Source organism: Amblyomma mixtum, chromosome 2, assembly GCF_055824585.1.
Source record: "Amblyomma mixtum isolate Tamu chromosome 2, ASM5582458v1, whole genome shotgun sequence".
Taxonomy (NCBI): domain Eukaryota; kingdom Metazoa; phylum Arthropoda; class Arachnida; order Ixodida; family Ixodidae; genus Amblyomma; species Amblyomma mixtum.
Window position 1 is genome coordinate 35,137,789 of NC_143013.1, and position 25,524 is coordinate 35,163,312.

The window sequence follows — 25,524 nt, forward strand, 5'->3', positions numbered from 1 at the left end:
CAACGAACCGCAAGGCCCCCTTGGCGCCGCTGCTGGCTTCTGAAGGCCGCTTAGAGAAAAAGACTATTTGCCCTTTTGCCTATAGTGAAACAATAGCTGTACATTGCCCTTCAGCACTGGCGCAATTACGTTTGACATGGAGGAGCAATGGCACTCAGCTTCAAGACACCCTACCAGCTTCCAGGTGTCGCACTGAAAGTTTAATACAACAAATGCAAAAGCATCAAATATGTTACAGTCTGTTTGTGTTTTAGGAGGCTAACTAGTCTGGCTGGATATCTCAAAAACTACTTTTCTTTCAATACATTATCACTCTGTGGTTTAGTATTGCAATCTTTGTTCAGTTATTGCTGTTTATATGCAGTTTTACATTTTGCTAAAATGCAGCAACCAGATAGTTTTTCTAAAAACTGAGGTCAGTATAGGCCCTTTTGGCCTAAATGGACAGCTCACTGTCATATTTTTAGCCAAAAATAAAAATTCATGAAGTAAGAGGTTAAAATGCATAAATAGATTATATGGGTAGTCAGCATTGGTATAGATTCATTAACAGGCAATAAAGAAACAAAATAGCTGAACAATACTCACAACAGCTAAACAATAAAATACATTAAAGCATTCAAGTTAGGAAGAACAGAATATTTGTTTTTACTGGAATTAGTGAGATCTGGTGAGATTATATAAAACAGAGGACCTAAAATTATGCTGAACATAATTTAAAACCGGACTAACAAGCAAAACAATGCTTACGAGGCATTTTCTGAAATCATGCCAATATTCTAACTAAATTGTAGCCACATGCATTCAGTTAATGCTGAATTAGTGACCATTACTATTTTTAGAAGACAATATCCAATGATGGGCTCTAAAAAATTATGGTCCGCATTAAGCCTTGATTTTTAGAGTTTATAACAATATAATGCAACGCTTTTTTCCTCATCTAGAATCACCAGTTACTAAAGATCTTTCAGAAAAACTTTAAAGAAAATCGGTGATGAGTTTTGTTTTTTAAATCTATCTCAAAGTTTTGTCTTTTATTATCGAATTCCAGATGATTTCAGCGCCAAATTAAAAATGCGACCGGTCAAGAACTACAAATTTCATCCAATGATAGTCAAAAGGACAGATTAATACTAAGAAAAAAATAATTCCAGCCTCAAGTTCTTATTTCTAATTGTCCCATTAGTCCTAAAAACTGCCCTACTAGAATGCATTACTATAAACAATAAGTTTTTTTTACTGTGAAATTAGAGGAGCCAAGAACTGTTTTTGGACTGCTTTCAATAGAAATGTTTGCATACAATTAATTTAAAAAATTATTCAGGTTTTATGAAATTTCATTTTTCTATGTATTTTGCAAAATCGCAAAAATGACGTTTTCCACCTCTTTGTGATATACTTTTTTTCCAAAAAAACTACAGCGTTTCTTGCAAAACTCAGTACTATTCCTTGGTGATGACCAAGGAGGAAAAAAACTCAGGAAAGAGCATGGTGTCATGCGGCCAGCATTCGCAAGTGAAGTGCTCATGAAGACCCTCCCTCCTCCGTTTTTCGCTCTTCAATTGAGTCCCTAACGTTTTTGGTGTTGGTATGTTTTAGTGTGCGCGTCTGCGCTGCACATGGCGCGGGTATCTATAGCAAGGAGGTTGATCTACAGTCGGTTTGCAGCACTGGACCGTGCATGAGGTGATAGACATCCCCGCATGGTGTGATCCCGGAGGGGACGGACACTCTCCTTTTTACTTTTAATGACTAGGCTTCAAGTTTATCGCCGAGCGCTCCCTCCTGAGTTTTTTTCTTTCATGGTGTCGACACACCTGCTCACCAGATATAAAATTTAATTGAAAAAAAAAAATGGTCATGAGACCTCGATTACAGTTCGTATCCGAACACACCCATATAGAGTAGAATCTTGATCATACGAATCTCAAGGGGTCACCAACAACATTCGTGTATCAACCAAAATTCGTACGCAGAATTTATGAAGATCTGTTTTCAGCTGACGGAGTGGTCGAAATTTCTCGAGTATGGCACTTCTCTCACTCCTTCCTTCATCCCTTCTCTTACAGTGCCATTCAAGTGTCCACCGAGATGTGAGACAGATACTGTGCCACCTTTCTTCAAAAACTAATTTTCAATTTTTTTTTTCTGGCTGAGGTAAATTTGTATCATCTGTAATTCGTATACACTGGAATTGTATCATTGAGATTCTATTGTACATGTATATACAGTAGTGCCATTGCAGCACAGGATATCCTGCATGGGGTTCACTAGCTTAATCAGAAGCTGTGGCCAAGCCCAGCTCTACAAAGGTCTGTGCACTTACTTTCCAAGACACTGTGTGCTCATCTTCATAAGTCCAAATTTCCTTCTCTGAAAACTGCACCATGGTCTTGAATCCGGTGAAGAAGCCCTCAAACACTCCAGATCGAGGACAAGTCTGAAAGGAAAGAGCCTCTGAGTGACACACTTTGAACCTGCATCACCTCCTTACCTCGTAGTAGTTGACCCAGGTTTCCTGTTCACATGGCGCACCAAATTCAGTTCTGTTGTCTTTCACAGTGAACTTGAGTGTTGCAAAGTTGAGCGAAAAACACATCAATGGCTGATGCTTTTTGTCACCAAAGGCTTGCATAAAGAGAGATGATCCCGCCTAGAATGATACAGGTAACCATTCAGTCACTAAGACGGTCATCCTTGTACAACTCTTGTAGAGAATACAGAGAAAATAACGCTACAGGCAGAAGCCACATCACAGCCACAAGTTATTTAATAATTAGAATGACTTTATCCTCCTCAAATATCTGAGCATTAGGGGTCGTCTCTTCTCTGTCTTTTTAGAAAGCAAAAGCAGTCACTTTCAGAATGAACAGAACTCCATTATGACAAAAAAAGAAAAAATAGCCCAAGCTCAAAAATGAATGCACAAACTCCAGCTAAGTTATCCATGCACTGACTTTCACCTAAACCAAATGTATATAACTATGCACACACAGCTTGCTTGACTTCTGCTTCAATTCTTCACTTAGACAGGATTTATGCAGGCAGAGGTGAAATGCTCTGTGAGTGCAATGTGCTTGAGTGTTATCTTGTTGCTTTTTGCTGCACAACACTTGGGTGGGTGTGGCTTTGAAAGTTGGGTGCCTTCTCATCAAGTTGAGAACAACACAACCATCATGAGCTCACCGCAACACTTAGCATACGAGAAAAATAAAGGAAGTCCATGATGAAAATCTGTGGGCGCAAACAAACGAAAGACAGAAGGAACCACAGGACAAGCGCCTTTGACAAGAACAAGAATGAAGGCGCTTGTCCTGTGGTTTCTTCTCTGTATTTCGTTTGTTCGCGCCCACAAATTTTCATCATGAACAACCTACAACTAGCCTAGCTTTCCATTCTGTTGAAAGGAAGTCCAACTCCTCAAATGTGAATTTCTCGATCAACAATATTTCTTCCTGGCAAACAAAATCCAGCTCTTTAAGGCCAGCAATTTTTTCAAGAATAATTATGTTGTACACTTAAGTTGGGTATGAAAAGAATTAGTCATTCAGGCATGCCTACATGAGGAAACACTACTGAATGCTTAGAAATCTTACTCACCAAGTCATTGTTCTCATCTTGCAGTATAGATCGCGTCGATGGCAGTGTTATCCTGCATGGGGATTCTGCTGACTTGCGGTGTGTCATAAATATTAGCATGTCCACACTCCTACAGAAAAAATCAATTTGCACATACTTACACCAGTATGAAAATGCAAGAGAGTTCTTGACTTGCTACAAAGAAGGGGCTCTCAATATTTATCCCCTTAGGGAATCCCAATGACTTTCAAAGCTGAGGAACTCTAATGTCTTGATTTCTGCATCTTTCTGCCTTACATGCATGCAAAGTTAAGCTTGCAGACACTTGACCCTTCAGAAAATGCATGCATTTAATTAATAATGATCAGCTGTGTCATGAAACAGTCTGCTATAAGCAATTACAACTTGATTAGTTCCAAAAGACACAGATAAAAAGTATGGACTGAAGCATGCATAGATATAGGCGCTTGGGGAACCAAAAAGCACTCCAAGCAACTTAACAGTTGTGCGGAACTCACTTTGAGAACATGTCCTATGCAGTGCTTACCAAAGCATTCAGATTTAAATGGAATATAATGTTTGAGGAATCAAAGCTAGCCTGGAGCATATTATTTTGTGACACCTCTAATTACTGGCGATCATCAGTATACATGGTCCTTATTTTTATAAGCACTCAGTCTCCACCCTAGCTGTACCAGGTTTATGGATGTTTAACGCCCCAAAGCGACTAAGGCTATGAGAGACTCGGTACTAGTTTGATAAACTTATGTATCACAAAAGAAAATAGCTCTCGGATGAGACACAGCAATAACAGACAGAAAAGATAAAAAAAGAAGCCTGTGTTATCACTGTCTTGTCTGCACACTGCATTGTCCTATCAATTAACCTACATCAGATGACTCTCAGTGACAATATCTTTTTTTTTCCAATTTTCACTGATTTGTGTACTTACTCGACAAATGGAATCAAGGCAGTGGGCTTTTCAGTCACAGGGCAAGCAAGTACAATTTTCAGATCTGGATTGCTCTTCTTCAACAACTAAAAGAGAAAAGAAGAAAAGGCTGTTGCTCTATCATGTAAGCAATGGCTAAGTGCAAAGCGCAAGCTACTTTTCTTTCACGGTGTCTTCAACTGTCCATGACTAAAGCGACATGTTCGTATTAATGATGAAAACTGACAATGAACACGTCCTGCTTCCACACTACTCATCACTAACCAATACAGCTCTCTACCTCCACTTGCTTTTGGATAAAGCAAAGACATCAGCTGGTGTACAAAGCCCCATTCAGCAGGCACATTTCAAATTGCAGAAACACTACTTTAATCAAGCCATAGGCCTGAGTGAGCTTTTTCTGCCTGGAATTTGTAAAGCATCCATATCAGCACTAGCTTGAAACTATCTCGGCAGAAACAGACGTCAGAAGCGGTTTTGATGCAAGGTTAAAGAATTTTAAATACAAAGAGTGAAAAAGATTTCGAAGCAAAGTCTGAAAAATAATGTCAGCATTTACGGCTAAAAGCAGTTAATTTGAAATCTCAAGACACAACATGAAGCTCGTTCCTCTCATTTTGCAGTTATGAACCAAACCATTAACTGGAGCCATTTTGATGAAATAACAGCGCAAGGAACGGGACGAAAACCCGAAGGAAGAAGACACAGACACGGGCGCTGACTAACAACTGAAATTTTATTTCGAAGCAGGACACATATATAAAGTACAAAGGGGGGGGTGTGTCCAAGGCGATCCTGCACAATCACCGAAACAGTGTAGTCACGTCCAAGGGTTCGGCTTTTTCACCTTTTTATCGTTTTTACCCTTGGACGTGACTACACTGTTTCGGTGATTGTGCAGGATCGCCTTAGACACACCCCCCTCTTTGTACTTTATATATGTGTCCTGCTTCGAAATAAAATTTCAGTTGTTAGTCAGCGCCCGTGTCTGTGTCTTCTTCCTTCGTGTTTTCGTCCCGTTCCTTGCGCTGTTATTTCATCATGGATTACCAACTAGCCCGGCATCTTGCACTTCTGGAGCCATTTGTAGGTTGACTGCTTACCTGACCATGGTGCAAAGCCTTTGCAAAAAAAGAAAAAAAGGCCACGAGGTTTGCTTTAGTACCTCTGGAATTCCTAAGCTCCACTAGGGTCGAGGATGAGAATTTCACTCAGCTTCAATATTTGAAATAGCGATGCAGTGATATGAGCTACACTGCAAGGCCCAGATGTAGACCTCATGGTCTGTATAATTTTGACAAAGGAGGTTCATAATAAACACAATAAAATAAAAAGAAATCTAGTTAAAATGAACTGACACCCTTGTAAATATTGGCTAATCATGTGAACTCCTGGCAGCAGTGCAAATAACTCGACAGATTTTCAGGCAGGAGTGCTCCTCCAGAGTGGCAAGAACAGTGGTGATTTGCAGACAGCCTTGCATATGTGGCAAATGACTTAGCACATTCTGCTTTGACACAGTTTCCACATGAATAATTCCTTCAAAGGCACAAAGGCTGCGAGCAGACTTCAGTAGATATTAGGCAGATGACCTTGTATACGACTTAAGAGAACTTGTTACAGAAAAGGGTAAAACCTAAGAAAACTAAGGTGGTTGACTACAGGTACTATGCGAGATAGATGGTTAACTTTCTTTTTTTTTCCGGGTCCTTTATTAATATTTCCATGCAAATTATGCCATATTTACCTTATCCTTCTCTCAGCACTGATTTAGTAAATGTGCCTGCAAACTCAAAGAAAATTGGATCAACAACAACAACAAAAAATCAACAAGTAAAATTTCTTAGTGTGCACTGTCACACTTAGATCCAATGTCATGAAAAAGCCAGTGCACCTCATTCACTTCCGTTTCTGGTTTATATTTACAACTGCAATGTAATAAGAAAGCAATTATGGAGTAATTACTCAAGCAGCAATGAAATATTGCAGTGTGTTTAAATAAGTTATACACTACAACATGTGAGTGCTACGTAAAACAAGGGCACAGTGCACCTGCTGATAAAGCAAGCACAGGTATGCAACTCACATTTACAAAGACAAGCAGATGTTCTGCAATGGCCTCTGTCACAACAGGCATGATGAAAGCCAAGCTCTTCAGTTCCTTTTCTTTAAGCCAATGAGTCAAGCTGGTGGCATAACTAATGCTGTCTGAGAGTTGAAGTTTCCAGGTTTCATCTGTTACAAGGAATCCTAGAACTGCCAACAGGTTCCATCGTGAGCTGTAGCGCAGAAAAGTTTTGAACGTGTCTGGAAAAAGAGAGAAGTCATACACAGAAAAATTATGCGCTTCTTCCCAGCAGAGCTGGCACAGAATAACAGCACTGTTATTTCAGTACATATAACAATCGATATTATAAACAGAAAAAAATTAGTTGTCATATATGAACTAAAAAGCCCAACTACTCTGTCTAAGCTGCAGCCAAAACAATGTTTCCCAAGAAGCCACAGTCTAAGCAAACACTGTTTACGTCCTATTATGCTGAGAGATGTGGTGTCACCCTCATTTGAAAAAGCAAGGCTCTGATAGCTTGCGCTTGGCTTGCACCTCTATGTTGCTGTGCACAACGCCTTTCACGCAAGCAGATTGGGATACATAAAAACAAAGCACCACTTCACGCCTCTTAACTCAGCAGCACTGCCTTTCTCTTCCTTGGACAGGATAATACATGGCTGTTGAACTGAACACGAAAGCAATGCACCAATCATGGCAGGTGAAGTGTTCACTTGATTGGGTGCAGTTAAGGGAATTCTCTAGAGAGATTGTTACAACATGTCTTTTGCTTTTAAAAGATTTTCTGTCAAGTCCAAGCTTTGTTCTCAGTGAAACTGACATATTTGCAAAGTTGAGACTGTAATCTATCAGCCTAGCAGGAATTTCAGTCTTCCCCATAAGCACCCTTAAGTGTTAAACAGCATAATGTAGGTTTGGCTGAAGATGCAGCTGAAAGCATTTGAACAGTCGTATGAAGGTGCCACATGAATCCATGGTTACACTAGACTGGGCATCTTCTCTTACACTATCTCTCTGAATATAAGAGACAGCCTTTTGGAAAGCCTCCAGATGAGTGAAAACATACCGCCCATGAAATCCCGGAAAGAATTCCTCCTGATTCGCACGTGAGGGTCAACATACAGCAGGTAATCACAGTATTGCACAGGAAATTTGTCGAAGTCTGGGTAGTGGTCAGCAATCACACAAACTAATGGCCCTGTAAAATAAACAAGCATTCAATTAATTTTCAGACATGCTGAACAGGCATAAATACTTCAGTGGTATTCCACCAGGCTGGGCCAGAGCATATATAGTAAGGCTAATGTCACACATACATAAGAACTCAGATTTGCGCACTTGCACACTTGACACCTAACCAATGGCTAGATATTTAACCCTCCAATGAGCTGGAATTATGACAAAGGTAATGATAAATGCTTATGTGCATATATAATCATTAGTGCAGACATCTGATAGACTGGGTAGTCCACACTTTAGCAGTTTAAGCAGTAGCTTCACATGATGCATCGCACGCACTGTCATGAACGTAGACTTTTGGGCTGACCTGAACCTCCTGTTCATACATTTGAAAAGCTCCCAGTTGGCTAGCTGCCATATTTGCGCATATAATGAATTTTAAAAGAAAGTTACAGAAATTGGGAGAATGTTAATTACATGAACTAAGACATCAGAAAAAGTTATTCAGACAACAAAAATAATTCATGTGATTGTTATTCAAGTAAATATATATGGTATGTTTCAATCAGCTTCAAGATTGGCCTTCATTCTCACATGAGTCAATGAAACAGTATTCAAAGCAAAGCTCAAGAATATTCACATCTCACATCTCCCACTTTCAATGCAGTAACGCAGAGTAAGTGCGCAGGATAAAGTACATGTACAGTCTTTGCAAAAATATACAGCCCAAGGAGTTTGCTCCCAAACAGTGTAGCGCGGTTCTTAAACACATTTGACAGTCCTAAGCTTGGGTTGGAGGGTTGAGGACTTAAGTTCTTCTTTCCTTTGTGAGATCAGGGTCCCTGAGTATGCAAGAGGAGCCATGCTGCAGGGCTCAGAAGCAGACCCCATAGGGCTCTACACTTTTGACAAAGACAGTACCTTAGACAGTGCACGCTAAATTTCCCCGCGGCAATCGAATTTTGATGGAGGTGAAATTCTAGAGGCTCCTGTACTGTGCGTTGTCAGTGCACGTTAAAGAACCCCAGGTGGTCGAAATTTCCGGAGCACTTCACTGCGACATCCCTCATAGCCTGAATCACTTTGGGACGTTAAGCCCCCATAAACAATAAACCATAAAATACCACCAAAACAAGAGTGACAGTCAGAGGACATGAATCCTTATCGTCCCCATGACATACCTGCCCCAACCAGGGGCCCTCCAATTTTCCACACCCTCCATCTGCTTTCATGCTTGTCATAAAAAAAAGCATAAGCCGGCATCAAGCACTCTTTACTGAGCCCAGAAAGGAAAATTCTAATCCACAACTGCAAACCTGTGCTCTTTTGGTGGGTGTAGCAAGTGCTGCCACACTGCTACCCATGAAGCAGTCTTATGCAGCTATATGCAACATTAAAAGCCCACAATTAGCATTCCGTACCCATGCATAACGCAGAAAAATGCGACATGCACAACGTAGCCAAAAGCATGTCTGCTACCCCTGTCAATGCCCCATTCTATAACCAAAACAAAATTGAACAAATACAATGACATCAAAAGCGGCACTAAGGTGCCACTTTTCTAACTGCTTCTAGTGCTCTTCCCTTCAAACAACTTTTCCGAAAAGGTAGCCCAGACTTGCATTCATATAAGGACACACCTTGAGAGAACAGTTTTTCATGAACAAGGAATATTTTGGAACCCATTAACCATCTGCAGGAAAAGGGGTGACATTCTTTCTCTTTCAGTTGACAGATATTTAATAAATACATTTGTCAGTTACAAAAACAATTTGTCGCTGAAAGTATTTGTCTTGAGAGGTGCTACACTACTAATAATACCTGTATTTAACTGTGAATCTTTGCAGAGAGTGAATAAATGAACAAATGAACATAAAGCAAACAAACAAGCTTGCCAACAACAAAGTGTCAGCAACAGAATGAGCCAGAAGAGAAGGTTGGACAGTAATCTGTTGATGACTGTTGATGTTTCGTAACCTAAAAGATGCTGCACTCGTGAAGCTGATGAAAACTGCAAAAACAAGCTTCATCCTACACTTTGACACATATGCTACTACACTCCAAAAGATCACATGAAGCACTCAATATGGTCTAAAGTACTATTGTCATTTCGTTATGCAACATGCAATTCTTCATTAAGCTGAAAAGTGTGCTGGCATCCAGTAAAGTTGCAATACTCACGGGAGAAGCTTGATGTGTTTCGAGTTTCAAGCACAGGAACTGTAAAGAGAGGCTGTGTCACGCAATGTTCAGAAAATCAAGTACAGTTCAAAGCTTACCAGGTTCTTTTTTTGTTTCATGAAAACCTGAAAAAAAAAAGAAAGAGAAAATGTAATTAACTCATTAACTTAATACATAATTAACTAATTTATTTGGAATACAGAAGCCATTTAGCTACTACAGTGCTGCATTAATAATGTACAGTCAACATAAAATGAAACGCGAACATAGAAACCTTAATATTGACTGTTGGAGGAGGCGTACAAGCTTGGTTTGCTACTACTTAAAAGAGCAGTCATTACATCTTAGAACTGAAAACCTTCGAAGCTATTACTTGTTCTATCGCAGTTGATATCTCATTTTTTTTTTGCATTTTCCTTGACTTGGACTTGTTTCATTAGACACTGATCAATACTTTTGACATTAGGTAGACGTACACTCCTAAGGCAATTAAAAAGTAGACACTATTTTTAATTACTTATAAAAGGAAAATGTGGGCTTTTCAGTCTCCCACGTCTATTGGAAACAGTGCCAAGGCTGGGCCTTAAATGGAGAAACCAAAATTGCACCCAAATGAACAGAGTTTGCTCACCTAATGCCTTTGAAATTTGTTTCAGTCGAGAGAATGGTGCTCTTGTCTTACAGACTCCTGCCACATCTTCATAGTCAGTATAAAAAGTTGCAATGCATTTCAGTGGATAAATCTTCTGTGCTACATGAACCTGCAAGGAAGCACAGGACAACAGTCATTTCCATAATAATACAAGCTTTGATTTACTGAAGGCACAGTGCAAAAGAAGTGAAGCAGAAGGAATTGCATCTGCTATGTGTTTTTCTGTTTAGGTTATGCTGTATTGTGAACTGTCAGGTATAATGGATCACACTACCTTTTCAAGAAGAGATTCTTCATTTTCGAAGTAGAATGTTGCATTGTCGTTTCGCTGGTACACACCAGCAAAATCTTTCTCTACAACTGTGCCGGCTTGGCTGTGAGAGCACACCTGCAAAAGCCAGGTAACAACAATACAGCCTGAGAATTGATGAGCAAGTAAGCAAGTAGGAACTCTAAATCCCAGACATGCCGCAATTAGGATGCAAAAAAATGAAAATGCCCATTCTGTATTGTAATCCCTCATAAAGAGCAATTCCAGCTTTTTGCTAACCTTGTCATAAGTAGTGAGTGTCCTGTTGCTGCATGAAACCAGTCCTTGCCGGTTTACAGGAATCAATGGCACATTCACCACTGCAAGGCTTAGTGACATGCAGAATATGGCTGATGGCACCTCAAGTGCCATTTTGTTCGCAAGGTTTATTGTCTCCACCTGAAACGACGAGAGGTTGAAAGGTGAGCTCAAGATAATGCCTGCAACCATTTATTTTATTTCCCCATCTTCGTTGCCCACTATTGCAAAGCATAAAATGCTCCAATTCTTGAACATGCTGATTAAAAATTTGCTGCAGCACAAAAGCTTAACTGTCTGCATGTTACTTTTATAAGAAGCACTTCAAGCCTCTCTCGAACAAGCATTGTGATGACTGCTGTTGGGGGTTTAATTCCAGTCCATGTGGCTGTATTCAGCATCTCGTATTATAAGATAACATATAAAAACAGTGTGGGTCTCCATATTTTAATATTGCCCTTCATTGTCGGGTAAAATCAGATTTTACTCGATTCGTACCTTCCAAACAGATTTCTTAAAATTTCGGCCAAACCTGATTTCTATCCAAAAATGCCTTTAGAGAATGATTTTTTACAGTGCACACAGCTGAAGACACTGCACGAGGATTAGCAGATATCTGGCCCTTATTCCAAAGGGGTGCTTACTGATGATTTTAAACCCCTTAACGCCTTTAATTGAAGATGTGGTTTCCTTTCAGGATAAGTTAGAACACAAATACTGAGCAGACACCTCATTGGCATTACAGTACCAAGCACTACTTAAATTAATGACGTCCATCAGCTTTAGTGCGTATTAAATTATCACTGTGATGTTGCATTAATGTTTTTGCAGTGAACAGGCCGTTCAGGTTTTGCATGGACATGGAAGTAATACACAGAAGACTGTAACACGTGGCGACGTAATTGCAGTAAATGAGAGTAAATATTTGATTTATTAGTTTTTTAGTACAACCTGCCATTTTAATATACTATTTAATGAAATAAACAATAAACAAACTTTTATATGCCCCCATAAAAAAATGAGCGCTTATTGTCTGCAAAGTAAGACTCGAAAAAAACTACTTACTGAACTTTTTCTCAATAACCAGACTTTTACTGGAAATTAAGCTAAAAAAATAAATTTTTACCTCACCAAATTTTGAAGAGAATAAAATCTGAAAACGGAGGATCTTAATTATACACTAAAGTGTGTACACAGGAAATAACATTGTTACTGCAGCTTTGCTTTAAAGGGAAGATTTACAAGGGAACTTCTAGCTAATTCAACAGAAGTAAAGCAAGCTTTGTTTAATTTCATATAAAAGTTTCGTCATACTCGCTACTCAGAAAGGCTTATCTCTTCATAAACCATACCATGTCACGTTTCCCAAACTGCTTGGCCGGCATGGTCTCAAGCTGGCAGGACTGCTCCATTGCATCATGGTGGGTGATAATGAAATAGTTGACAGTGCTGAAATTACAAGAATAAAAGCCACCAATAGGTAAAACCCAAGAAATTATGAACTGGTAACAACAGTACAGTTATACATGCATCAAAAGACTGCAGAGTATGAGAAAAGGGGCCCTTGAAACATGACGAGCCCAACAACATCCTGTCATTGCATAGGGTAGTCTCTAAGTATATCACTCACTCTGCAATGTGGATCAGTGCTGGGGTGACAACATGAATGGGTGCCCCAAAGACCAGTTTCAGGTGCCTGGACTTGGAGTTCATGAACTGCCAACGAAGTACCTTCAAAAGAAAACAGTTTTACCAGTTATCAAATGTCCTTAAATTGATGGTGGCCGGTGGTAGTTTTTTTTTTTTATTAAGAAACAGTAACAAACATGAAGATAAAATAGTTTGGCAGCCACAGAAACTGCCACTTCCTTTTTGAACACCTGACGAAGTTGGCAGGAATAAATGGAATAGAAAAGGAATAGCGAGGATGGTAGGTAAGATGAAATAAAGACAGGCAGAAAAGAAAGAATAGCGGAAAAACTTGCTATTTACAACCACATACAACGATTGCATTCACATGAACACTTTAACACAAATAAAATAGCAATGACAATAGCTACTCACGCACAGGTGTCCTATCACAGTTCCAGTGTGCATATGGAAGTTCGTAGTAGCTGTTTACATAACATGTACATGAGCAATGTGCCTGTCATGTCTACTCACAATGAACACATGGACTGCTACAGAACCACCTCATGTTCATTGTGATCGCTGACCACTAGGGCAAGTTAGTGAAGCATTTTAGATATAAAATGGCATGGAAAAAAAGACCATGTGATGCATTTTTGGACTGTATATAGTCAACAATAAAAAAACAAGCACCACACCTTAGATACTGCCTGAGAAGAGTACAATAAAAATCTCAATGCATGCATCTGTTTTACTTGGTTCACCGATCTGGCGAGCAAACAATTGTGCGCTTTACTCCTCCTAGACAATTTATCCAAGACATAAATCAACAAACAAGCAGGGCAACCAACAGCTGCCTATATTCCACAACAGCTTTTCTTGGCAATGAAGGGAAAGGTACAGAGGCAGAGGCGTTGTGAGGGCGGCCGCTACACATTCTGCTTGCTATGACATTGCTTCGCTCCATCACTGCAGCAGCTGATGCAATCTATGAAAGCTTCTTGGAATTGGACATACCTAAACAACTTGTTGTAGTCAAACTTTTTTTTGTAATCCACTAACGTTGAAAATGTGCCTCTATGTTAGAATAATACCTTAAAATGCAAGTATATATATTATATACTATATTTTAGGAGAAAACTATTAACTTCAACCAGGGACATATATTCACTGCACAAAATGAGAGGGATTGTTCCGGCTCAGTAGCGCTGGCTACACTGCCAAGCAAAGTTGTCGTATAGTACAGTACATCAGACAATGACATGCTCAGATGACCTGGTAAGCACGCAATGTTTTTAAGGTTTGCTGTATTAAGTGCGGTCACAGATGCAATAAACTTGCCCAGCCTGATGACTGCCAGAAATTTATCAGTGAGGAACAGCAAAGTAATCCCCATTCTAACAGCCTAAAACAGCTCAAATTAACCATTACATGTAGAAAGGCGTTCATACCTTGGTAACAGCGTACACTTGTTCAAAATCTGCATTGCGGGTTGCAATCAAAGCGAGGCCTGTGAGATCATGTTTGATTAGCCAAGAGCGAACAGCACTTGAGAAAGACTCAATATCCCTGGGCTTCTGCAGAGCTGATATTGCAGCAAATGGAACAGCAGCCAGTAGTCTTGCATCTATTTTCAAGTTCAGGAAATGCTTGAAGGCAGACTCTGCAAAAGAGAGCATAACAATATCCCCACTTCTAATTTTTCTGAACGAGATAGTTTGTAGAAGCACATGCACTCCTACATTAACCCCATGAATATGCAGCAACATTGCCGCAGCAATATTAAAGTAAAAATATATACACGAAACCTATTCGTCGGTTTAGGCGCAGGAATAGAAATCTCCCATTAAGTAAGTGTTCTACTTTGGCACAAGAACAAATTGCCACATCTTTTTTTGAAACTTCCCAGGCCACCACAAAAAAATGGGGCACAAACATGGCAACAATTCACTGTATGAAAAAAAATCCTTCACTCATTCTCTACATATGTAAAAAAAAGAAGCTGGCTTATTGATAATACAAGCAGTCAGTTCTAGACAGCAGCCCTGAGGAGCCTGCTGGCGATGACGGAGTAACGTACGAGCAGAACTATAGCAAAGCAAGGAGCCCAGCAAAGGATGAAAGGCAGTCACGCTTAGAACACACACCACAACTACCAGCACAAAAGTGACTGCAGTGGATTGGTAGCAAGCAAACACCCCACCAACCCATCCATTTCAGTGGGCACACAGTGGAGGGTTTGTGAAAAATGACACACAAATGTTATCGGCAGAGCGCAGTTCAGTTGCCAAGTGCATCATAGCCTGGGTATGTTGCCGTAATACTAATAGTTAGGCAAGATGAAGGTTTATGATTAACAATCGTGCAAGAAGGGCAGATGCGGCACAAACGAAGAGAGACCGGGACAAGTGCTTGTCTCCTCTTTCGTAGCCACATGACAACCCACATGTGAAAAATATGCAGATTACCAGGCATATACAGTCTTAGACCCTTCAAGGCCATGTTGTTGAATCCTGAACAAAAGTGGAGCTATTAAAAAAAATGCCAAGCATTAGGTAAATGAAGTATTTAAGTTGACACATAACAATTTAAAGCCATGCCATGGACTCATAAGCCAAAGTGCATCTATGGACAGAAGTACTCACCATCAAATGGCACAAGCTCCTTGCTTTTAGGTACGTAACTTAATCCTGTGTAGATGACATGGGTGCAAAGCCCAGCAGGAAGGGCACTCAGTCCCATAGAATCTTCAGAGAACACGCACAGCAGAATTTCTGGTTTAAGAAAAAAAAAAAGGTATTTACTTGTCACAGTGCATTCACAGAATGGGAGCATGCCACTGATTAAAGTTACCTGATGGCTCGGGAGTACTAGGGGTGGAGGAAACATTCTGCTTTGTGGCTGTGATGAAAAAATAACAAGCAATTACTTTTTTCTCCCCCAGTCCAAAATCAAACTCCCTGCATGACAGCTTACACAACAAGCAGCTAAATTTCTTAACATTTCCCTTTACCAACCAATAACTGCACGACATCCACGAGGAGTTGACCTTTTTGCAAAGATACACCATGTGTAGCTGAATTTTAATCTCTTTTTGGCAAATTATGCACAATTTCACCTCACAAAAAAATGCACATATATTTACCCTCAGTCTTGCCACTGCTTTCTTTGTGTGGTGAAACGCCATCTGGATGACAGAAAAGCAAGCGTAAGGGCAGGTTAGAAACAGCAGCAATGTCAACTGTGTGGCGCACCTACCCAGGCTATATCGAAGGGCAGCAATGCGTGAGAAAGCCGTTCTGTTCTCACAAACTCCTTCTGTGTCCTCATACTCAGCATGGAAGGCTGCCACACACGGAGAGTGCAGCTGCTTCCTGAGAAACTCCACCTGAAACGAAGAAAAATGGTCGCTCAAAGCATCCCCCAAAAAATTACCGCTGATTGATACCAGTAATCTAGAATTACCTGTAACAATAAAAAAAAGTACCCAGAAAACATAAAGTAAGGAGAACAGTAGGAGAGACTTTGGCATCTTTTGAGAAGCCAGAAAGCTGCACACCACTATATTGAGCTAGTGTGCTTCATATTATTCTTACATCTCTTACCCCTCAAGAAGGCCGAAATATATCAGTGAGAACATTGCTGCTCCAATGATTAGCTGTGCAAAGTGACTTGCACAGTGAGACAAACCTACACAACTTTAACAACATTTTGCGTGATGCATTAGGTGCCACAAAGAACACCATTAGGGTTTTCCTCTGTATGTGAGCAAAATTTCTCTTCTCACACTCATTGTGTGCCTCATCATTAATATGCGCCAGAACACTAAGAGAGTGCTCTTAAGAAAGTAAGTGCCCCACATTGCAGTACACCTCGATTACTGTTCCATACTTGTATGCCACAGAATAAATTCTGCAAGCACAGCTTAGTGATACAACCAGTGAATAACATACCTTCATCTCTAAGGTTCCCTCATTCTCAAATGTCTGCACATGTGTAGAATTTTGCTTGTAACATGACAGAGCACTGTCATACAAGATATCTTCACCACTATGCGATGGGCAGACCTGGAAAAAAACATTAACATTCAGGTGTAAAATCACTCGAAATACATCAAATTAAAACAAAGCTGGTAAGAACATGACGCTAAACATTGTTTAACCAATGGAGCTGTCCTTGGAAACAATAACTAGCATCAACAGAAAATCATCTGCTTGATGAGGTCATCGCTCTTGGACAGAATAACGATCATCAACAAGAAATCACCTGCATGAGGAGGTCATCGTTCCAGCTGAATTCAGCTGAATTCAACATTCATCGTATGTTTTTTTTTATTCAGTACATCAGTGCATTAAAACAAGATATTGAATGCAATGACAACTCTGCTCCCAACTACAAGCTATTTTTCTGGAAACAGCAGATCCATGTACAGTAAAACTTCGTTGATGTGTTTTAAAAAAAAATTGTCGAAAAAAAATTATCCAGGAAAACCTATGATCCAAACCGCCTAATTTTGAAAAATGTAACTACTGAATGAAGTACAAGGATATGTATAAACAATTTCCCTTCATAAAAATGTTGATTAGCATTTCTTAACACAAGATCTGACCAGATCCTTTTCTAGTGCTCGCATAATTTAGTCCGCGTTAGCGCTGTCTTAAGAGCGGAAGGAACTTCGTAACGCATCCAGTTTGTCGACGGCAGTGACAGAAGTAACCAAAATATAGTAATTGGCATCATTTTTAAGATGCTTCGCCTCTTCACACTTAAGTAATGCGGGAAAGCCAATGCAACGGTTGACTGTCGCAGCGTTTTTACTTTTTAAGCTGCGTCCCCAGACCCGGCCCGTTCCTGCGTAAGCGCATCGCTGTGGTTTATAGATGACCCCTTGCCCTTATGCACCGCGAAGAAACCTCAGCGTGTATCCTCTTGATGTCGCGTCCCCGGAAAAACGGCACTACCGAATGCTAGCGCACCCTTCTGCTGCTGTTGGTGATAATAATGCTTCGCCTCCTTGCATTTAGGCATTGCAAAGAAGCCACCAAGACGGGTGATTGCCGCTACATTCCAGCTTTTCACGTCGCGTGTCCTCACGTTCGGCCCTCTTGTATACACATTTGTACATGCTCGGTAGGTCAATATGGCCACAATTTGTTGAAATTTTAAACATAGTAGCCGGAAAAGCATGTCATCCAGGAATAGTGCAACTTTATGAGACATTCCTAATGATCGCGATCTTGAGCGTACAAACCTGGAAATCGTACGAACCGGGAGCATATCAACTAAGTTTTACTGTATTCTCAGCAAAGAACAGACTCAAGCAAAATGTGTGATAAGTTCTAGTAAGTGCATAGATATTTCTAATACAACATATCAAATTAAATCTTACAACCTTTTCAGGTCCCACGAATGACTCACCTCAGAGTAACTGGTCATGGCCTCGTGCGTGCACTGGCTGCCTAACCGGAACTTATTCTGCCTACTGAGAGTGAAAGTCAGCACAGCCAAATTCATGGACACACATATTTCTGTTGTAATGTTCAGCTGGCTGGAAACCGCCTTTATGATCTCAGCATTTTCAACCTGTACAGAGATTTTTAGAGATTAAAGTGCTGGTCACTAACTAAGGCACTGCCATTATTTTGTTCTAACACTGAAGGTAGTTTTATCTTACCAGACCAGGCATTGCGCTCATGGTTTTCGAAGAACTTGAAGGGTGCATTACATAACATGGCCTGCTGCCCGGCTCATAATGATTCATAAATATTACCTTGTCCACGTGCCTAGAAGAGGTAACAAGAAATAGAAGCATTGAATACTCTGCTTATTTTGAGTATCATGCAATGAACTGTAACTTACAATCTCTGCAAACTATTTTCAGTTGGTCATGCTATTCTGATTATCACAACTGATGAAGACTTTTTATGCACTGAACACGCATAGGATAGGCAATATTTTTACATGAGTAAATTAGTGAGTGAGTGTAACAGTAAACAGGATAAATGAAGACCTTGACTTAGCAAAAAACCTTAGCAAAAGAAGCCTAATTTGACAGCAGTAAACAACTACCCAGAAGAAAATTTTCACGAAAGTTAAAATAGTGTTTCATACCAACGAAATGAATGTTCTAATCAGGAATATAATTCTGACAACAAAAAACACCAAAACATGCCAATGTACCCTGCTCTCTTGATAATTTACTTTATAGCACTTTACAGCAACATTTATTCATCCAATTTCTTGCATTTTAATTTGTTGAGTGAAAATAACTGTAAACAGGTAGTTATAATGTTCATTCAAACAGCTCAATCACATCATTTTTCTAGCAAAAAAAAGATTTGTTATAACTTATATAATGAGTTGTGTATTAAATTACTTAATTAAAGCATGACAAACAGCCAGTTATGACACTCATCTCATACATAACATTTGCCATGCTTCTAAAGGAGGTGTTCACACAATTCCCTAAATTTTGACAGTGTAACATTAATTCTCGGCAGCATGGCCTAAGGCTTGAGCACTGAATGATGTGCCTGTAAATATGTCTGCCACTTCGATACCACAAAATAGCACAACAAAGAATACATTTTCATGCGTTCACAATAATCATTATATAGTGTCTAATAGCAGTACTTTACTTGCCCCACAAAATATGTAGTCATTATTTTAGTTAGTTGTGATCCCTTGCATGAAGAGCAGAAAAGTGAGCAGATGGCAGCACTTCTTAAGGAAGTGCTGCAGTTGATGAGAATCGATTAGCAACTCATTTACTACATTCTTGTTCATCAAAAACATTTTCTTAAAAGGGCAGAGCTGGAAAGTATAAAAAGTCAGCAAACCTAAAACCTGTCTAGCTGCAAAACTCATTTTTCTTCTGTCAACTGCTCTTCCCTAACAAGTTTAGCTATGAAGTAAGTAATTTCTTAGAGGCAGCCCTTTGTTACTTGTCTCATTGGTGACTGACTACATTCTCTTGCTGTATGTATACATGCTATTTGCAAAATATTCAATTCTCAATTCAAAACACGAAACCAAGAAGATATCACACTGAGTAGGTTTTCCTTTGCAATTCAAAATGCATGGGCATTCAATTGATATATTAAAGGGACCTGGAAATGATTTCGATGGGCATATTCTAGTCAGATTGAAAGTTCTTTGTGGGCCCTATAATTTAGAAATAATTTTTAAAAATAGCTGCTCATAGTGCCTCAGGGCGACATATCAGGGCAGTACATCAGGGTGACACACTTCACTGCACATCTCCTACCCTGATGACGTCAGTGGGCAGAAGAGCCAGCCTTCATGTTTGCCCCATCTGCCCACTGATGTCATTGAGGAAGGGAACACGTGGTGTTGTTGTTGTTAGTGGCTATTTATTGGTAATAAGAAAATAAAATACGAAGGGAAAAGATGTTGCTAGCCGCGGCATCTGCCATCGAAGCCTGAAGCTCCTGAGCTGTGGCTAGCAAGAATAAAATGAGACGGAGAGGACAGGGAGAAAGAAAGAAAGAAAGGGGGAGCGATAGAAGAAAGGATCTGTTGCAAGCTACTGTAAGCAGCAATTTTTTAAAATCATTTCTAAATTATAGGGTACACGCGGATCTTTCAAATTTGAATCGAATACCCACAAAGACCACCTCTACAGGTCTGTCGTACTAGAATATGCCCATTGAAATCATTTCAGGGTCCCTTTAATAAAGATTACTGTAACACCAACTGTCATAGCGCATGAAGAAAACCATGTGATATGGATAAACAGCATGAATGTTAAATGAGTTACAGCACAAAAAACAACTCACTCTTTCTGCAGAAAAAGTAAGTCTTTAATATTTTTTTGTGGTGGTATTCCAAGAATGATTGAGACTTTTCCAAAGCTTTCAGACATTTTGAGCACGCTGCGCAGTTCCTGCATGATGGAAGCAGAGTGCCAATATGAGCTTTACGGTGAGTCGAGGAAGGCTGCCCTGATGCCAGAGTGAAAACAACCACAGACGCATAATTACAGGCAGAACAAACCCTAACGACACCAAGAAAAAGGACTACAAAGGAATCTGAAACAAATAAAAAGCATTAAAAAGAAAAGGAAAGTCCTGACCTGGTGGCATGTCAGACAGGTGAGCGCAGTGCAAAGTAATTCGGTTGTGTTTGCAAAATTCAGTTCCACCACTGACAGTGTCTCGGTGAAAACTCATTCGCTTTTGCTCTCGTTTGGTCTCTAAAGTTTACCATGGCCATTTTCATTTGCATATGCCAAAGCAAATTAATTTTCAAGCTTTTTGTTAGCTTTCAAGCTTCAGCCCTGATGGGGAACACTGTTCTATGCTTTTTGTTTGAGGGATACTAGTAAGCTGCAGTTAATAACTCTAGAGTGTTTGGGAAATGCACTCAAACCCCATTTTATTCTCCAGGTAATTTTTTGTGGCCTGGGTATGTACTTCCTACTTTGGTGCCCCCTTACTACTCCCAATACCTATCCATCATCACAATGACAGTAGTATTGCACATTTAATATCAAGTAAATAAGTGCCCCATGTCAGGTATTCTCCACATGTAAGAATTCAGAAATTGGACATGTGCTGAATCTAAAACCAAGTTTTAGTGAGCACTTACTTCACACCACAATCTGAGGACAGCACACCATTGCAAAGCTAGATAGCTCTGAGGTATATCGCAGTGCCTGTAAAAGAGCTGCTTGCCTTGCAACCAATTCCTTGTGCTTTGCTCATAGTTTGTTTAGCTGGAAACAAGAAATTATGAACTAGGCCTCTGCTCAATCTTCTTGGTTTAGTATTAATATCACAATTAAACATATAACAACTACGTTGTATAGTAACCATACTGTATTGGATTGGATTCTTCCCTAGAACCCATGACACTGTTAATATATATCAGTGAATAAATATGTGCAGATGCTAGCAGCATGGCCTTCTGTAATTCACAAATCATGATTTGGCGAAAGTTAATTTGCTGAAAGTGATACTCCAGATCCCTGTAGGTAGCACCCAATGTGCCAAGCACCACTGATACTACAGCTGAAAGCCTGTGCTAAAGTCCTTATACTTCAAATTTAAACCTTTGTACTTCGAATTTTTCATTTCTCGTCACTAACCCTGCTTCCATGAGATATGAAAATAATTATTATTCCTCAAATGCCCCATGCTAGCATGCCACATGGGATGATTTCTTCCAAACAACTAATTCTGAGCAATAAAATGGCATTGTTTCTAAGACTGTGCCTCAATCTTAAAACATCCAAAACCTAAAATTTGCTGAAGTCCGGTTGCCATGGTACTGAAACATCAGCGCCTGCTATTCATATGAATAAATTAATGATAATAATGCATGATTTAACAAATTTTTTCATGGTTCTTAAATACAAATGACCAGTAATTTTCTGAAAGTTTTCTTTACCGAAAGCATCCTTTCGGGTTGGAGTAGTATGGCAGGTTAAAAGCACAGCCCACACATGATTGACTTAAAAGTTCCAAACTCTTGCTCCAGCATGCCAAGACTAGGTTCGGTTTGGTTTGTGGGGTTTAACGTCCCAAAGCGACTAAGGCTATGAGAGACGCCGTAGTGGAGGGCTCCGGAAATTTCGACCACCTGGGGTTCTTTAACGTGCACTGACATCGCACAGCATACGGGCCTCTGGAATTTCTCCTCCAAAGAAATTCAACCGCCGCGGCCGGGTTCGAACCCGCGTCTTTCAGGTCAGCAGCCGAGCACCATAACCACTGAGCCACCGCGGCGGCGCATGCCAAGACTAGCTTTACCAAGGAACCAAGTTTTACGAATACGCTTCACAATTTGCGGCACTACTAAAAAGCTGGCCTTAAAACTGTCAGCACAGACCTTGAACGCAGCGAAAAAGTCTTCACGAGGCCATTTGCTGGTCAGGAGAGCCAAGGTGTTGAAGCCCTTCACACGGAGCCAGGCAGTGCTTTCGAGTGCAAAATCTCGTGTCTTGTTGGCCGTGAGAATGTTGGGTGCCACTCCAGCACCTACCAAGCTCGTGTGTTTAGCAAGCGTCGAGAAGTGGTGCAGAGAGTCAGCTGTAGAAGACAAGGCAATTACGCCACAGAAGTTTTAGGCAAATCTGACTACAAAATTTTGAAGACAGCCTCATTCAAGCAGAATGCTGAGATAAATTAAGTGCCAACTCAATTCGCACAATGCTCATTCTTGGAATACTATCAATACTTGGAATACTATCAAAATGCACCTACAACAGTTACATCTTGATCTGCCAAAAATTAGACAAGATCAACAACACCAAAGCTAAAATTTTCATAAAGTTAAGTACAAGCCTTACTGGCATCATAAAAGATAATTAAGGGCTTGCATTATCACTTCTTCAAAATTTCGCAGCCCTCCTTTACTATCATAACTGCCATCCTACTGCCCTTCTCATCTATACCATCAACACGATTCACCAATCCAATGCAGTATTTGGAAAGATTCAAACAGAAACACTGACCACGAAAAGAACATGATTTTCCATTTCTGTGGTCAGCTACAGTAAGCAACCAATATGATTCATGTTTCTGTATAAGGGGTCTTGCTATGTGTATATTCACCTTCTGGTTACTTAATGACTTTGCACTACACACCTGAGAAATAATGTGCAGTGCGTTCATGCCTGAATGTAACCCACTAGTATCCCCATCTAGACAACTTACCAAATGAAACATCGACATGGCAAAATGAACAAATAAGGTAGTGCCATTATATATCTTTTAAACACAGGTCTTAAACAACAGAGAGAAAAATAGAAGCAGCTGACATGTACTATCAACACAACATACCCGCCAAGCTACATCTCTGTGGTAAATGGCCCAAAATGCAAACAGTGGTGCAGATGTAGTAAGTCAGTCCTCTCAACAAATGCGTAAATGCTTCACCTGCTCGTTAAATGATAATACAAACATAACACGCACCATCCTTGGCAACCAAGGTTCTCTTGGCTTCATCGTATAAGACGCTGGTGTAGATGGCGACTGAGCAGAAACCTTCTGGTGGCAGCAGGCTTTCAGATACGGTGCCACCAAACACGCACACGAGAGACCCTAGAATAAGAGTAGTCCCCACTGAGAACACAACTTGCCAATTGACGCTAAAACATAACAAACAGTTCAGTATGCAACCAGCGCACTGTGCTGGGCCAGGTATGAAAAAAAATAATCCGCGAAAACAACTAGTTTCAACCTGTATCTGATTCTGCTAGTGTCAGCCCGTTCACAATGCAAAATACAGGGAAACTGTCAGCTTGATGGTGCACAAATCTAGCGTAGCAGTTGGTTAAATGAAACGGCTGATGCAAGACAATTTACACGTTAGGCACCGTACGATGGCAAAATAACTATTATCCAAGTTCTAACACAAGATAACTCACCTCCGGTACGTGTTGCTTTGTATGGTCCAGCTCCAATCCTGTTTCGCTTTGAGCTGTCCTTATCTGGAACAAGCATGCATTACGTAAGGCACATTTTTGAACTAAAGGTTGCAAAGTCTGCTGTTAAAGCAGCCACTGCCGATAGGTCCAGTACTGTAGACTAAAAGGTATACTGCAAAATTAAAGGGATGCTCACCTGGTATAATGCCTTCGGTCCATTCAGTGCTGTAGCCTAAAAGAAGAAATGCAGTCAGTGCTTGCGAGTCCAAGGCAAAAAAGGATATCTGCCATGCGAGACAGCCCCACCCCACAATGTTTTCATGTAGCCATCAATTATAGTAGTATTGATTAAAGGGACTGAACTAACATTGATTAAACCCAATGTGACTGAGTTTAGATTGATAAAATGAATTTCACGAATGTCAGATATGGAGATTTTCCCATAACCAGAGGATTTTCTAAATCAGAAAATTCTGGAAACATCAAATATTCATGGTGGGTCGCAATGCATGGTTGTATATAACAACCAGAGCGTGATGATAAAAGTACACAAATAGATTCTTTTGAGTGACATAAAAATAATAAAACACAAAGCATTAGAAAACACGAAAAGCATGAAGAAGCTCCTTGTGCATCACAAGCCATTGGTCAAGTCAGAGCACATGGCTTTCAGCCACCCTACTTGCACTACTATGGCACGTAGCAAGAATTTTTACTATAGACAGTGAACTGCTCCATCAAAATAAATGCGGCTTTTCATGCTGGAAAAACAATAAGACAGAAGTAATAGGCCCAACTATTTGACTGCATTATAACTATTTAGGCGTTGAATTCACAGTGCCATTAAAGAAGAAAACTTACCAGCTGCTTTGCCCAGCGCTTTCAGCCGAGCAAAAGTCTCCTTATGCAAGCTACAAGGAACTGTGTCTCGGTCATAATCAACATTGAAAACAGCCCAGCAGCTCTTGGGATGGACGATCTCAACTTTTTTCACCTAGCCAAACAAAAAGAGATGAAAGCACACCTGAGCAGATGTAAAATAAAACCCCAGTTGACAGCAACGATAAAATACTATGCCTTCCTAGAAAACTTCATTATGGGATGAAAAACTTGCAACTTTTTTTCTCCTTAGGCCTCTGCCCTGTGAAGGATAAACTAGAGAAATCTTCAAAACATTCGTTCAATCTAATGACTCCCCACTGAAGAAGGTTTGGCTTCCTTGACACTAGCCTACCTAACATACTAGCTTCCCTTGTGAAATTGTCTAAGCATTTAAATCAAATGATTCATCACAGGTAGTTTGGTTTCCTTGGCACTAAAT

At 40.1% G+C, this 25,524-nt stretch overlaps 1 protein-coding gene across 1 annotated transcript in view; it reads right to left on the reverse strand.

The window, feature by feature from the left end:
- Positions 1-25,524, reverse strand: part of LOC149358960 (uncharacterized) — an 80,527-nt gene that overhangs the window by 20,491 nt on the left and 34,512 nt on the right. The window contains exons 33-59 of the mRNA XM_089567592.1: positions 25,065-25,197; positions 24,400-24,435; positions 24,204-24,266; positions 23,749-23,877; positions 22,664-22,863; positions 20,611-20,717; positions 18,486-18,594; positions 18,230-18,394; positions 16,765-16,878; positions 15,957-16,199; positions 15,788-15,860; positions 15,665-15,712; positions 15,457-15,585; positions 14,263-14,474; positions 12,813-12,913; positions 12,535-12,631; positions 11,165-11,323; positions 10,889-11,002; positions 10,594-10,723; positions 10,061-10,087; positions 9,963-10,001; positions 7,669-7,800; positions 6,618-6,838; positions 4,532-4,617; positions 3,601-3,709; positions 2,495-2,653; positions 2,327-2,440 (exon numbers count right to left, since the gene is read on the reverse strand). Of these exons, the coding sequence (XP_089423718.1) occupies positions 2,327-2,440; positions 2,495-2,653; positions 3,601-3,709; positions 4,532-4,617; positions 6,618-6,838; positions 7,669-7,800; positions 9,963-10,001; positions 10,061-10,087; positions 10,594-10,723; positions 10,889-11,002; positions 11,165-11,323; positions 12,535-12,631; positions 12,813-12,913; positions 14,263-14,474; positions 15,457-15,585; positions 15,665-15,712; positions 15,788-15,860; positions 15,957-16,199; positions 16,765-16,878; positions 18,230-18,394; positions 18,486-18,594; positions 20,611-20,717; positions 22,664-22,863; positions 23,749-23,877; positions 24,204-24,266; positions 24,400-24,435; positions 25,065-25,197 (3,249 nt within the window). The remainder of the gene's footprint in view (positions 1-2,326; positions 2,441-2,494; positions 2,654-3,600; positions 3,710-4,531; positions 4,618-6,617; positions 6,839-7,668; positions 7,801-9,962; positions 10,002-10,060; positions 10,088-10,593; positions 10,724-10,888; positions 11,003-11,164; positions 11,324-12,534; positions 12,632-12,812; positions 12,914-14,262; positions 14,475-15,456; positions 15,586-15,664; positions 15,713-15,787; positions 15,861-15,956; positions 16,200-16,764; positions 16,879-18,229; positions 18,395-18,485; positions 18,595-20,610; positions 20,718-22,663; positions 22,864-23,748; positions 23,878-24,203; positions 24,267-24,399; positions 24,436-25,064; positions 25,198-25,524) is intronic.